General features: G+C 37.6%; 1 protein-coding gene across 1 annotated transcript; it reads left to right on the forward strand.

Annotated features, from left to right (window-relative positions):
- Nucleotides 1-11,728: 11,728 nt before the first annotated feature.
- Nucleotides 11,729-15,347, forward strand: LOC143612769 (epoxide hydrolase 2-like). Its single transcript, XM_077086672.1, has 4 exons — nt 11,729-12,016; nt 13,089-13,256; nt 14,199-14,434; nt 14,973-15,347. Exons 1-4 carry the CDS (start codon nt 11,729-11,731, stop codon nt 15,235-15,237), a joined length of 957 nt encoding a protein of 318 aa, XP_076942787.1. The 3' UTR covers nt 15,238-15,347.

Raw genomic sequence — 15,347 nt, forward strand, 5'->3', positions numbered from 1 at the left:
AAAGGAAACGACTTATCTGCATGGTTTGCCAAGAAGCGATTAAGTGCGACTAGTCGTCCATTCAGTGTCTGAGCCTGTTTGATGGTGGTAGGTGATTCCATTTTAACAATGGCTTCGACCTTTTCAGGGTTCGCTCTAAAGCCATCTTTAGTAACAATGACTCCCAAGAACTTCCCTTCTTCCATCCCAAATGAACACTTGCTCGGGTTGAGCTTCATGTTTATCTTTCGGAGCGTGTTGAAAGTTTCTTCAATGTCTTTCAACATCACCTCTGGCTCGAGGCTTTTGATGACCAAATCATCCATATAGACTTCCAAGTTTCTCCCGATTTGGGCATGAAACTCTTTGTCCATTAGTCGTTGTTACGTGGACCCTGCATTCTTAAGTCCGAATGGCATCATTTTATAACAAAATGTACCATCGGGCGTCCGAAATGCGGTTTTGTCCTGGTCATCAATGGCCATGTGGATTTGGTGGTACCCCTTATACGCATCCAAGAAGCATTTAAGGCGAAATGGTGCCAACGAATCCACTTTGAGATCAATTTCTGGTAACGGATAACAATCTTTGGGGCATGCTTTGTTCAAATCTTTGAAATCTATGCACATGCGCCATTGTTTGTCATTCTTCGGTACCATTACGGGATTTGCAACCCATGTTTGATATCTACTAACGCGTACGATGCCTGCGTCAAGGAGTTCCTTGACTTGGGTTCTACACGCGTTAGTTTGTTCAGGCCCCATTACTCTGCGCTTTTGTACGACTGGCGTAACAGCTGGATCGCACTTGAGCTTATGCTCCGCCTTACTTCGGGGTACACCAGTCATGTCAGCTGGTGCCCACGCAAAGATGTCAGCGTTTTTCTGCAGTAAGCGTTTGAGTAAGGTGCGGGTGGGATCAACGATTGTTGGTCCAATGGTAACGGCCTGGTCGGGGTATTTGCCATTGAAGGCCCATTTTTCTGGTTCAGTGATGGTTGGTTTAGCCTTTTTCGGTTTGGGTTTAGATGAAACAGATGCAATGCATACCTGGGGAATGCCAGAGATCATTGCTACACCCTCAGCTGTTGGCCATCCCATCATGCCATGGACTGAAGATACCACGGCGTTGAATCTTGCCATCCCGTCTCTTCCGAATAGGATGTCGTACGTATGATGTGGCTTTTTCATCACGACAAAATCCACGTCTTCTGTGCGTGAATGATTCCCATCAGTAAGAGTAACGGGGAAAGATAGGATACCCAGGGGTGTTTCTGTACTTCCGTCAAACCCTTCCATTGAAGCGTAGACCGTTTCCAAGCGTTCTTTGTCTTCATCATCCAGCTTATCAAAGAACTGTCTGTACATCACTGTCGACGAAGCGCCGTTGTCAGCAAGAGTGCGTGAAGTGATGTAGTGCCCCAGCTGGCTTCTGATGACGATGGGGCCTTCTTTGCTGGGGCCTCCTTGCACTCGCGGGAAGCGCACCTCAGCTTCCTTCCACGCGCATGGTTCTGCCACCCGTCTTTTTCTTCCTCTGATCTTGTCATGAACCATGTTGATGCTGATATCGACGGGCTTTCGTCCGTTACCTCTGTACCGGTTGTCATTCCTTCCTCCCTTCCTGATCGATGCCACAAGATGTGCAAGCCTTCCATCCTTGACAAATGTCTCAATAATATCCTTCAAGGATGTGCACTCTTCAGTACCATGACCCTTTGTCCCGTGGAAATCACAGGATTTGCTTTGATCCGCATTAGGTTTCTGCCGGATCAATGGGGCTTTAGGCCATGGCAATTTTTCCGTGGCAAATATCTCCGTGACGCTCTTCGTGAGTGGCGTCCACCGGTGTTTTCGGTTTGAAGGGTGTGTGTTGTCCCTTCCGCCAACAAGAGGGCGAGAGCTGGATGAGGTGTCAAAGTTTACCCTTGACTGCCAAATACCTAGCCTCCTCTTTTTGTTCTGCCGGGCGATCCGGACATTGTTCTCTCTGGTCCTCTGCGTGTAGAGGTGTGTACTCTGGGGAAGATCCCTTCCCAGTTGCTTTTCCGTCTCTGCAAAGCGCTTTGCCGCCGTCATGATGGCATCCCAAGTTGATGGCATGCCATCCTTACCCGTCAATGTGCGGATAAGTTCTGGGTATTCGGCGCCTTGGATGAAGGCGGCGCGAACCAGATCTTCACTTATGTTGCCGAGACTAAGCTTTTTGGAGTTGAAGCGAGTGATGAAGTCTAGTAGAGATTCATCCTCCTCTCTCACGCAGTTAAGGATCGTCCACTGCTCTTCAGTGTACTTCCTCTGTTGGCTGAAATGCTGGCTGAACTTGTTCTGAAAGTCCGCCCAGTCATATATGTGGTGGATCGGTAAACGATCGAACCATGCCCTGGCCGCTCCGACCAGAGTCATCTGGAACATGTAGCACCACGTGGGTTCCGTCCAGTTGCTGACGGTAGCCCCCGCAATGAACCTGTTCAAATGGTCGTCTGGGTCGGATAGACCATCATAAGTGCCAATGTTGGACATTTGTTTGGCACTTCTCGGGGCGATTGCTTCCGCAATGTCCCTTGCGAACTTTGACTTCCCTGCATTTGTAGCAGTTGGTCTAAAGGTTTTGGAAAAGTCACGCGGGTTTCTCTCCACGATTGGTTTAAAGGCTTCCCCAAAATTCCTTTTTGGTTGGACGTCCGTTTCCTTACGCTTCCCTTTCGCCTTATGGCGAGGGTTCGCGTCGGTGTCGGACTCGCAGTCACTGCTCATATTGAGGTGTTGGCGAGTACTGGCGAATTCGTCAGCCTGTTGAACTGAACGCAAGCGTTCGTCCAATTTGGCTTGGAATTCTCTTTGCCGTGCTTCGGCCCACGCCTTCACTTGATCTAGTGTTTGGCGAGGAACCTTCGTTCGTTTTTCCAGTTGGGTATCGGAGAACCCCAATGGAATATTTACTCCACTTGCCCCGGCTTGGGTAGTCGGGGTAGTGTTCGTAAGGATTGTATAACCGCCGGTGTTCCCCCCAGTTGCTGGGGTTGTTACCAGGGCTTCCTGGTCGGTTACTGGCCTTTGAACCGGAGTAACGTTAACCATTTCTTCAGAAATTGTGAAAAAACTAAAATAGTTCTAGCTTTTATGCACGGATGGCGCCAATGAAGAAACACTAGGTGACCCGGTACAGATTATAGATAATCTGGGGGTTAAGTAATGTTTCCCACGGATGAGGTCTAGCTGAGAAGGCTGTTCTTCAGGAGACCTGCAAAACAAACACCGTAAGCTCGTCACTGAGAAGGGGGGGTTCCTCCTTGTGACCACCCTCCGGCGTGAGAATCAGACTAGGTTGCTCTGAATATAAGTGTATATTAAGAGATTGCTAGATGACTGGATAGCAGATGATCTTACCATTCCGAGATGTTGGAGTATTTATAGCCGAAGGTAGGTTTCCAAGCAGGTACAGCCGGCTGAATAGTATTCCTGTTCTACCAACAGTGGACTATGCACAGGCCATACTGGTTGGTGGGTAGGTTACGGCCAACAGTGACAAAGTCGGCTGCACTATTCCACCAACTGTAGATTATGCACGTCCCACCTACTGTGGATTGTACGCAGGCCATGCTGGTTGGTGAAAAGGTTACGGCCAATAGTAACACTATTCCACCAACTGTAGGCTGCGCATGTCCCACAGTAAGGGTTGGTGAGTAGGCAGCGGCTAATAGTGACAAACAGTACTAGAGGGTGCTCCTCCTCGCACTGTTGTCGGTGAGCTGTCACCCTGTGATTGGCTCATGGGTTGTTCTGGTCAGATCGTCTGTCCTATCCATACCTTGGTAGGTATAGTACAAAAGATCTTTCAGAATCATACAGACTGGCTCATTTAGGCGGGATTGTTCCTGCCTTGCTCATTCCTTCATGTGACTACTGAAGTATCTATTGTCTTGTGCGTGTAGCCCTGCTGTCTGCGGGTAGCCTTCCCTGATGGCTTGTATCCGCAACTGCGGGAACAGGCGGGGTACTTCACCATTTGGAGGCTTTCCCTGCGTGTACAGCTTGCGTACTGCGCGTAAGGTTCTATGAGCATGGTGGGTCCTGCGGGAGCAGATGGTCTTTGCGCCGACGTCCCTGTTCAAGGTGAGTCTTGCGGGACCAACTGGGCTCTGCTGGGACCTACCTCTTCATAAACATAAACATTCAACAACATATAATAACCACTTCTTCATAACCCAACAAAATACTGACATTAATATAAACTTTGAAAACGATTTCCTCAAAGCTATCCTTTTACTACTTCTTGTTGCAAAACATATTAAACAGCTACATATTGTATGACAACAGTTCTAAACATTTAAGAAGAATACGAGACGTACCTTTTTTTCAATGATAGCTTACCCTTCATTGTTGATTTACCTACACAATCATCATCATAATAATAATAACAATCAAAATTAAAAACCAACAATCCAATACAATATCTAAACAAACAGAACCTACACAACATCATTAAGTTCTCAGTTTCATCTTAATTAACTGTTACAATTTCATCTTAACCAACTTTTAACCACATATAGTATATAATAGTTGAGTCATGTGTATCATTATTGACTATCATATTCATGTTATTCCGACATAGAATAAGGGTTTTTGCATTATAATAATGTAGGAACACAACTTGAAATTGCATGAACAAAAAAAATCCTTAACATTTTTCCCAACGATTGAGTTAACAATACCATAAATGAAGGTATTCCTACATCGATTGGAACATAAATTAAGAAAATTAGATGAAGAGCATTAATCTAACCTTCGTAATATTCGACTCCTACACCACCGGTTGTCAGGATAATCGTTGCTATTGTTCTTCCCAAATGAAGGAAGATACTAAGAATCGCTTGATTATTTGTTAGATTGAGTTGAGTAACTGAGTTGTGTTAATTTTGGAAGGAATCACAATAATCAGTATGACGTAAACTCTAGGATTTTTATTATCAAGAGCCAATTTCAACGTTTCTACTATAAACAAAATTACTACACTGCCCCTATGCATTAAAATGTCATTAAATCATTTGTCCATTAATTACAAAAATGTCATAATCAATGTAGGCCATTGATCTATATTAATCAAGGGTTATAAATCACTTCTTGCACTTCTCACATTAATATGACTTCTCTCTTGAACCATCCCCATGATATTAATAATATATATTCCTTTTTATTAAATAATATATGATGTATATAGATAAGTTGTCATTTTATGTTGACATGAAAACAATCATACATGGTACCAGTTTATGTTAAGTCACCAAATTTATAACCATAGAAGGTAGTTGAATCATAAAACTAATATGCACTCTATTTTGATAGTAGGTTCTCCCCTCAACATCAATGGCCCCATTGACCAAACATGATTTGCAACTTTGAATGCATGATATATCAAAACCATGACAATGTCTAAATTTGACATAAAGCACAAATCAATATCATAGAACATGAAATGAGAAAAAGGTCCAACCTTTCACCAAAGGAGCAAGCATACCACAGATGCCACAACTTACAACAACCAACGCATAACGTACAACTTTTTAATGGCTAAAGTACGAGTTATTAAGTTATGATAACTTTAGAAAGACGTTAAATTAGCAAGTTAAGTTATTATCGTGTCATTTGATCCTGTCAAGTTTTAGTTGAATTAGGGGGGGAAAAACTGAATTAAATTATAGTCTGTAATGAGTTTCTTTACTCCTTTTTTTTTTCTTTTTTTGTGAATGACGGTTTTTATTAATAAAAACTACTAGCTAGAAGCAAACACAAATTACATGTAAAAAAGCGGGTGTTTGATCCACTGTCTCCACGATGTAGACTGCTATACCATAAAAACGAGCATTGCTAAATATAATAAAAAAGGGGCTCTCTTTGGGGTAGTTTCTTCAAATAAACGGTATCATTTCTGACTATCATTTCGTAGTCATGTTAGAACAGTCTTACCCGTCAATCATCAAACCCATGTAGTCAATTTAAGTTATCAGTATAATGTGGTGACTAGTGGAAAAGTGTTAGCGTTACTCAGCAAAAACTTGGGTTTGAGCCTCACAAAAGATAAAAGGCAGAGAATAAAAAAATAGTTCAGCCAAAAAAAAAAAAGTTATCATCATGGTTTGTGCAATAGTAAGTGCAACAAAAAACAAACAACAAAAAAATCAAACATAGAAACAAACCCATCTTTACTTTCTAAATATACAAACAAATAACCAAATCTTGATTACTAGATGGCTAGAAATTAATATAATCTTTACTTCTAATTCTAATTATATAATTATATGATCATACCAACATATCATTCCTTTTTTTCATGGAATTTCTATTGTAATCTAAAAATGTGGTTTGAATTGAGTTAATTCATAACCACACGTATAACAAAACATAAAATCATTTTCGATTTTTAAAGTTCTATTCTATATGTACAACGCTATTCATCGACAGATTACAGAACACACAACGGTTCAACAAAATCTTTCCAACAATGCTCCCCTCTTCAACCAGAAGCTTCCGACTCTGCTTATTCCAAAGATGAACCGCATAACTCTCCCTCCAAATCTGCCTCATTTTCCCCCTTAACCATCTCGCATCACTCTCATTCTTCGCCCCACGAAACAAGTTCCTCACCCAGTTCCATCTCACCGGATAAAACGCCATCGGGGGTAAAACAGTAAAATTATACCCCGGTCGATCTTGAACCCTTGACACCACCCTTGAAACCAAATAAGGACCATTATGACCCCACTTGTTACCATTAAAAGTCAATGAAAACTCTTCAATAAACTTATAAACCAAAGGATGCATTTTATCAAACACCATGATTGCATTATTCAACCTACTCCAAGTCTTTGTATCCAAATCCAATGTTTGTGCACCAATTGAATTCTTTAACTTTGTGAAGCTTCTCAACACCATAACATCAGTATCCAAATACACCCCACCAAATTTATACAACAAACAAAGCCTAATTAAGTTTGACAAATTTTGACCTAATGGGACATAACCAATATTAATATCCCCATTCTTTAACTTCACAAACCAAGGCTCAGCCATTGTGTTCTTGAACAAATAATTTAAATCAGGCGAAACCGCGGTTACCCGAAACCCTAACTCCACAAAGGGGTTTAATATTTGTCTGCCTTTGGGTGAATCCATTGAGTTTGAAACTATTAAAAGACACCCTTTTGGGTGTGTGTTGAATAATGTTTCAATTGATTTGAACTCTTTTTGGGTGAATGAGTCTAGTGATGATATCCATGTCATAAAGAACTTAACTTTACATGAAAAAGACTCATTCTTGCTGAAAAAGGCCTTAACTTTTGCCCGGAATTCACCTCGCCCAAACTTGCCGAAAGAGTCAACGAAAGTCAACGCTTCCAAGATTTTGCTATTTTTTGCCGGGAAATCTTGTAAACTCTGGGATTTATGAAAAAGGGCCAAATGGGTATCTGAATCTGAAAATGAATCTCCGGCGCCGGCGATGGTACCGGAGATTCCGCCGGAGATTCCGCCGGTGACTATGTTTTGATGTGATTTGAACTGGGTTTTTGAAACTACAAATGGGTATTGTTTATTTTTTCCCGGGAAATCATCAGACTCAAGAGAAGACTCATTCTTGCTGGAAAAGTCCTCAACCTTCGCCGGAAAATCACCTCGCCGGAGCTTGCCGGAAGAGTCAACGAAAGTCAACGCCTCCAAGTTTTCTTTATTTTTTCCCGGGAAATCTTGTAAACTGTGGGATTTACGCAAAAGGGCCAAATGGGTATCTGAAAATATAGGTTTTAAGGTGAATTTTGTGGAATCTCCGGCGGCGTCGAGGTTACCAGAGATTCCGCCGGAGATGTCGCCGGAGACTGCGTTTTGATGTGATTTGAACCGGGTTTTTGAAACTATAAATGGGTTTTGTTCTTTAGCTGCATTCATGAAGTTTGGTAATGAGGATGTGACAGAAAGCAAGTTTCTTGAATCTGTTTCAAGATTTTCAGGGTAAGGTATATTAATGGAGAAGAAGATAGAAGCTCCATTGAAAGATATTAACAAGATTAAAAGAATGGACAAGACAGCAAAGAAAGACCTCTTGTTATTTTCCATTGGTTTATTACGGGTTCGGAAAATTTCGAGGGCTCTCTGTCACTTAAGTTTAAGTTTTCTAGGAATGCGATATCAAAATACACGAATACATGACACTAAAAAAATAATTTGTACCCGTTCGTTAAAAGCAGCCTACGCCCCTGCTATTATTATATCAAAACATAAGTATTTTGTATGATTCATGGTTTTGTGTTCATGGATTTTGGGTTGTTTGGAAGGTGAATAGTAGGTGTAAGAGAGTGTAGATGAGCATTGTTGATGGCGGCAAACAGTCAATGTGTGTGTATGTTTTGGTGTTGGTTTGTGTGTTACTTTTTTTGAATATTTTGGAACCAAAATTATGTTGGTTTGATGAAAAGTGGGGTATAGATGTTTGGTTTGTACTTTAGTGCTAGAAGATAGAAGATTTTTTGGTTGCATTTATTATTTAATATTTTAATTCATCTTGATTTATGGAATAGAAGGGGCCAGGAGGCACATGGTTGAGTTAGGTGAGGTGCAATAAACTGCTTTCTCATTTAACTTGTGTGTAACTGTGTAAGTTGTAACCTTAGCTAATTATTTTTTGTCCATTGGGATTTAGACAAATGTAGTGAGCTAGTAATTTAGATTGGTGATTTGTAGCTGTGTTAGGTGTGTAAACTAGCTGAGGTGATCTGGAGCTCGTATCGTTAGAAAGCTTGAACGAGTTGAATTATTTTGAGTTTGAGTTGATTCTGAACTTTAAATAAAGCTTGTTTAGGATGTAAATGAGTCAAGATGCCTTTGGGTTCGAACTAATAGAAAGCTTGAAACATTCCAGGCTTTTTAAAGCTCGAGCCGATCCCGAGCCTCAAGTAGAGATCGTTTAGGGAATTATAGGTGTAAGCAGCCAAGATGCTCTTAAGCTCGGATTGATAGAAAGGTTGAATCGAGGCAAGCGTTTTCGAGCTCGAGTTGATCCCGAGCCTCAAAGCTCTAGCTCGAACCTTGTGTGGGAAACTCGATTAAACTCATCAAGCTTAATGGGCATTGGGAATTTTTGAGTGTTACCACTTTTAAACTTCTTTGTATTAATATCACACGTAACCAAGCTTGAGCTGAACTTTGGCTTATTTAAAGTACTACTCGAGCTAGAGTAAAGCTTTGGTTCGTTTAAAGTACCACTCGAGCCTGAGCCTAGCTTAGACTCATTTAAGGTTATTTTTTTTTCAAAATATAAAAAAAATTAATTTTAAACATATATAAATCCTTATCCTTATATTAATAAACAAAAATATTGGTGTGCCAAGTAACACCTATTTGGTCAATCTTTGTGTCATTTGACAAAACATCATTTATCCACCTTAATTGTTTATATTGAAATATTATAATTAATGTCTTTTCTTGAAATTTTTTTATTTTTTATTTTTTTACAACTTTGTTTTCTTTTATTTACAAGTTCTCAATTTGAAATTAAAAATTACTATTGTTTTCTTAAACTACCTTTCTTATAATAAGTATTATTAAATAAAAAATTAATATTAATTTTCATGATTTTAACACATTTGCTTCTGAGTTTGCTAATATGTTTTTCCCTGAAATATTTAATTTTAACAAAAAGAAATGTTTCTTAATGATGTCATTTTACAATATTTGTTTTAAAATTTTAATATAACATTCATTGTTTTTACGATTTAATGACTTATACTAGATAATTGTTTTTAATAATTTAATATTAAAAAGTAAATGCTTTAAATTTTATACTTAATCTTATATTTAATTTAAACTATAAACTGCATTTAACACTTTAATTCTTGAAAACCATTTATAATTTTTAAAATCTTTCACTTTCTGACTATAATTATAACTTCCATTATATTCCAAAAAATAATAATAATAGCATGCTCAAAAGCCTATAAACTAATTTTTATGTAATTTTACTATCCTATGTTTTTTATTATGATTGGTTTATTTCACTTAAATTAATTTATGTCTGTTTATTTATGTTCGTTTACATATTAGTAAAAATAATTAAATATTATCTTGAAAAGTCGTTTACATAAACAAATTTATGAGATGCGTCAATGTAGAGAGAGAGAGAGAAAAAAATCTGTATGTCTTAAATGAATGAACATTTTCCACCAATAATTTTTAAATAAGTATAACTTATTTATATGATAACATTTTTTTAAAAAAATTTACACCATAATAACTAGGTTTTTATTCTCTTTAATTTGGTATAGTTTATTTGTTAAAAAAAATATTTTATGAAAAAATTATACCTGATTAAAAATTGCGTGTGTATGAGGGGGGGGGGGGGATTTTGGGTTGTTTGGAAGGTGAATGGTAGGTGTAAGAGAGTGTAGATGAGCATTGTTGATGGTGGCAAACAGTCAATATGTGTGTATGTTTTGGTGTTGATGCTGGTGTGTGTGTTACTTTTTTTTAATATTTTGGCACCAAAATTATGTTGGTTTGATGAAAAAGTGGGGAATAGATGTTTGGTTTGTACTTTAGTGGTAGAGATCGAAGATTTTTTCAGTTGCATCTATTATTTAATAGGAGGGACCAGGAGCCACATGGTTAAGTTACGTGAGGCGCAATAAACTAATTATTTTAACTTGTGGGTAAGTTGTAACCTTAACTAATTATTTTTTTGTCCATTTGGGATTTAGACAAATGTAGTGACCTAATAATCTAGAAATCACAGTGGATTTGTGGATTGTAGCTTTGTCAGGGGTTGGATGAGTCACAGCTTTTTCAAGTTCTAACCAATCTCAAATCTCAAATAAAGCTTTGTAACAAAGCTGAGCCGAGTCGATCCTGAGCCGGTCTTTAGTTTTTTAAAGTGTTACCTCTTTGGGGCTTCTATATTAATTTCACATTTTAAAGCTGGTCTCGAGCTATGTTTTCACTCATTTAAGATACTACTCGAACTTGAGTAGAGGTCCGGCTCATTTAAGGTAGTATCGAGACGTCACAAGTCAATCTTCTTGACTACGTGTGGCATTGAAGACCAACCAATCCATCCAGCTTATGATAAGCGTTTGCTGGGTTCGTCCTGCTTTGGACTCATCAGACGAGCAGTAACAACTTTCAACCTGAGATACGTTCGTGGTGCAAGCACAACTAGACATGCACGCATTGCTTTCCCGCTAAGGCCGTGATCGATGAAGTCCGGGACGAGTCAACAAACACAAACGCTCAAGCACATCAAACATTTTATCTTCAAATATTCGGTCCGTGATATTAAGCTCATTTAAGTTGTTATTGTTGTTGTTGTTATTATTATTATTATGTTGAGTCAAAATAGATAAAATAATTAAAAGCAAATACGAATTAACTAATATAAAAGAATGAGCAGAGTCCGAGCTCAAAAACAACTCACGAGCTGAATTCGAGTTTGAACTCTCGTAAGTTTAAGCGGACCTCTCCAAATAAACTTTTTTTTTAATTCTAACTTTCCAAATATTCTCACTTAAGTCAAAAATAAAAAAACGATTACAAACAAACAGGCAACAAGCTACGCCGCAACCACTTTTGAATCACAAAGATAATCTACCAAAGACGAAGCTTTGGGACTTAAAAGCCGAGAAATATCATGCATTACAAATACCATAAATTAAAACCAACAGAAAACACTTCTTTCTGTTCTCACTCACACCTAAAAGTCTAAAACAATGGACCAAATCAAGCACTTGTACATCCAAGTCAACGGCTTGAACTTCCACGTGGCCGAGATCGGGCCCAAGTCGTCGCCAGCAGTCGTTTTTCTACATGGGTTCCCAGAGATATGGTACACGTGGCGCCACCAAATGATCTCTGTCGTAAACGCGGGTTTCCGAGCCATTGCACCCGATTACCGAGGATACGGACTATCTGACATCCCTCCACAACCTGATAAGACCCGATTCGTTGACCTGGTCAATGATACTGCCTCTATTCTAGATTCTCTCAACATCTCCAAGGTACATAATTAGAGAGTTATTGATGGTTATCAAGTTTGGATTAATTATCGATATTAATTATTTTTGTTATATTTTATTAGTCACTATATATATTAGAGGTGTAAATAGGACGAGCCTAAAAGTAAGTTTGTTTAAGAAACGAGCCTGAGCTTCGCTTATCAAGCTCGAGCTGACTCACCAGTCTAAACGAGTCTATCATTTATATATTTTTTAATATATATATATATATAATATGTTTAATAATAGTTAATTAGTATATATAATATTATGAAAAATTAAATAATAATAACTAATAATATATATAATTTTATACATAAAATTATAATTGAAAAAAAATATATATAAAATTAATTATAAATGACTAATAGTAAACCTGTAGCTTGGTTTAGTGGTGACGGTGTATGACTTTCAACCAAATGGTTGCGGTTTCTAGTCTCATCTGAGATTGGTGGAAAAAATTTAGCTGCTCAAAATAATAATAATAATGATGATAATAATAATAGTAATAAATAGTAAACGTGCCGAACTCGAGCTTAAAAATCTACTCACGAGCCGAGCTCAAGCTTTGAAAATAGAGCGAGCTTGAAACGACTGGTGCTGGAGCTCAAGCTCTGTGTAAGTCAAACGAGTCGGGCTAGGCTCGGCTCGTTCGCACCCCGACTATATATCTATATCGAGTCATGATAAGGGCTGTAATCAAGTTTTGAGTTATTTTCTTGGTTAATAAAATCAAGAGAGTTTATTCGTTACGCAAATACGTTTATATCAATTCACCACCTTGATAACAAATATATAGCAAGTATAATTGATAACAAATATGCACATATACAACATTTTCACCATAGCCATCATGAATGAGTATACAAGCATACATATTACAGCTCGTGTTTGTTCGTGTTTGTTCGTTTATTAAATAAACGAACTTTCCACCGAACAGTTCACACATTTTATTGAACGTTCGGTTCGTTTGCAGGCCTAGTTAATACTAGTATATCATATATTGTATGTGTATAGATGTTATAAGCATTTGCTTACTAAATCACCTTGAACATGTTTGTCTGGACTTTCTTAGGTGTTTGTGATCGGTAAAGATTTTGGAGCGATGGTTGCCTACATATTTGCGGTTTTTCACCCGCAAAAAGTTTCAGGCATGATAACACTTGGTGTGCCATTTAGGCCACCTGGTTCTTACAAGAGTCATCAAACACTTCCTGAAGGTTTCTACATTCTAAGATGGCAGGTACTCACTTTAATCATAATAATTATGCTAGTGTTTACATAACATAAGACTTAAATAGTTAAATGCATGTTAAAAGATAATATTGATGACAACAAGAATGAAAATTTATAGCGGATCCGAAACAAAAACTGATTTTTGGGTTTTATGTTTTTGTAAAAACCGAACCGAAATTTTAGATTTTCATATTTTTATTTTTTATTTTAAGTAATTTAATAAATATGCAATTCAAATATTTTAGCCCAAATGTATAATAATAAAATATTTATTAATTAAGAAAATGATTTAGGCCCGAGTTCATTATTTTGGGAAAAAAATTTATTGCCTTAAATTTTCATCCGAAAAACTGGTACCGAACGATCTTTCAATTTTTATTTTTTTTTCAAAAAAAAAAATGAAGTTTCGGTTCGGTTTTAGCTAGGCCTATAAACGAACCGAATGTTCGGTGAACTGTCCGTGAGCAATTAGATTGGAAGTTTGTTTATTTAATAAACGAACGAACATGAACAAAAAATTTGTGTTCATTTAATTAAACGAACGAACATGAGCACATTGTTCGTTTGTTCATTTATGTTCATGAACGCTCGTTTATTTATGTTCGTTTACATATTAATAGAAAAATAATTAAGTATTATCTTGAAGAGTCATCTAGTTAATGGTTTTATATTTGTTCATTTAACTGTGTTCATTTATGTTCGTTTATGTTTTGTTTGTGTTTATTTAAATTTGTTCATACATGTTCATTTATGTTCGTGAACTGTTCGTTTAGAATTTAAACAAACGAACACAAACATGTTCATTTTTTAAAATAAACGAACACGAACACAAAATATGTGTTGAACATGCCCTTGTTTGTGCTCGTTTGGTTCGTTTAAAGGCCTAGTTTTAGCCCAAAACGAACCATACATGATACACCCCTTACTGAAGTTACGATATTATCATCAGGAACCAGGAAGAGCTGAAGCTGATTTTGGACGGTTTGATGCTAAAACCGTGGTGAGGAAAGTTTACACCATGTTCTCTAAAAGTGAAATACCTATTGCCGGTGAAAACCAGGAGATAATGGATTTGGTAGGCCCGTCGGATCCTCTACCGTCTTGGTTCACAGAGGAGGACCTTAAAGCATATGGAGATTTGTATGAGAAGTCTGGATTTCAAACTGCACTGCAAGTTCCATACAGGTAACCTTATTGATCATTCAACATATTATTAATATCAAGGTTGCAAAAGTCGCGCTATGTGGTCCCTAGACCGTCGACTGGGGAGTTGGGTGTACCCGGAATACTCGGAGAGTACTCAGACATGATATATATAAAGAGAATTAATTTTTGGATATTATATACATGTCAAATATGATAAGTTTACTAATATTTATAACAAAATAGGTGAATATCTATATAAATAAGAGAAATACATTTTTAAATACTAAATTCTTCTAAAAATTGCTAATCATTAATTAAAAAAATGATATTTGTTCTTTAATATTATAGAAATACGAATCATGTTTTATTTTTTTTAGTCAAAATCGGCCCAAGTTCACCGACTAGATGTGATTCTGGCTGAGGTTGACCACCTTTGATTGATTCTTAATAACTAGACGGAGTTAAAAAAACTCGCCTCAGCGTCATACCTTGTAGCGAGTACTCGAGGATTAATATTATGTAATAAACCAAATATTATCTTTTAGAACTAATGAGTCGATATTGTTAACCGTTGTAGGTCATTCAAAGAGAAAATTGAATATGCAAAACAAGGGCTAAGTGATCCGAAGATTGAAGCTCCAGCATTGTTCGTCATGGGCGAGGAAGATTACGTATTCAAGTTCCCAGGAACAGAGGAATTTTTGAAGAGCGGGGGGATGGAGAAATACGTGCCGAATCTGGAAGTCGTGTACTTGCCTGGAGGTGGTCATTTTGTTCAAGAACAATTCCCGGATCAGGTTAACAAGCTCATACTCGGTTTTCTCAATCGCAACAAATATTAGCATAATGTAATGTTGTGTTAGACATATTATGTAATAAAGGATGGTTTTGAATGTTCTGTGTACTTTTATGTTAAGCTTTCAAATGAATGTTCCTTTGTTAAACTGTGTAC

Source organism: Bidens hawaiensis, unplaced genomic scaffold (genome assembly GCF_021521415.1).
Source record: "Bidens hawaiensis isolate Kalapana, Puna unplaced genomic scaffold, B.hawaiensis_p1.1 tig00002236_1, whole genome shotgun sequence".
Taxonomy (NCBI): domain Eukaryota; kingdom Viridiplantae; phylum Streptophyta; class Magnoliopsida; order Asterales; family Asteraceae; genus Bidens; species Bidens hawaiensis.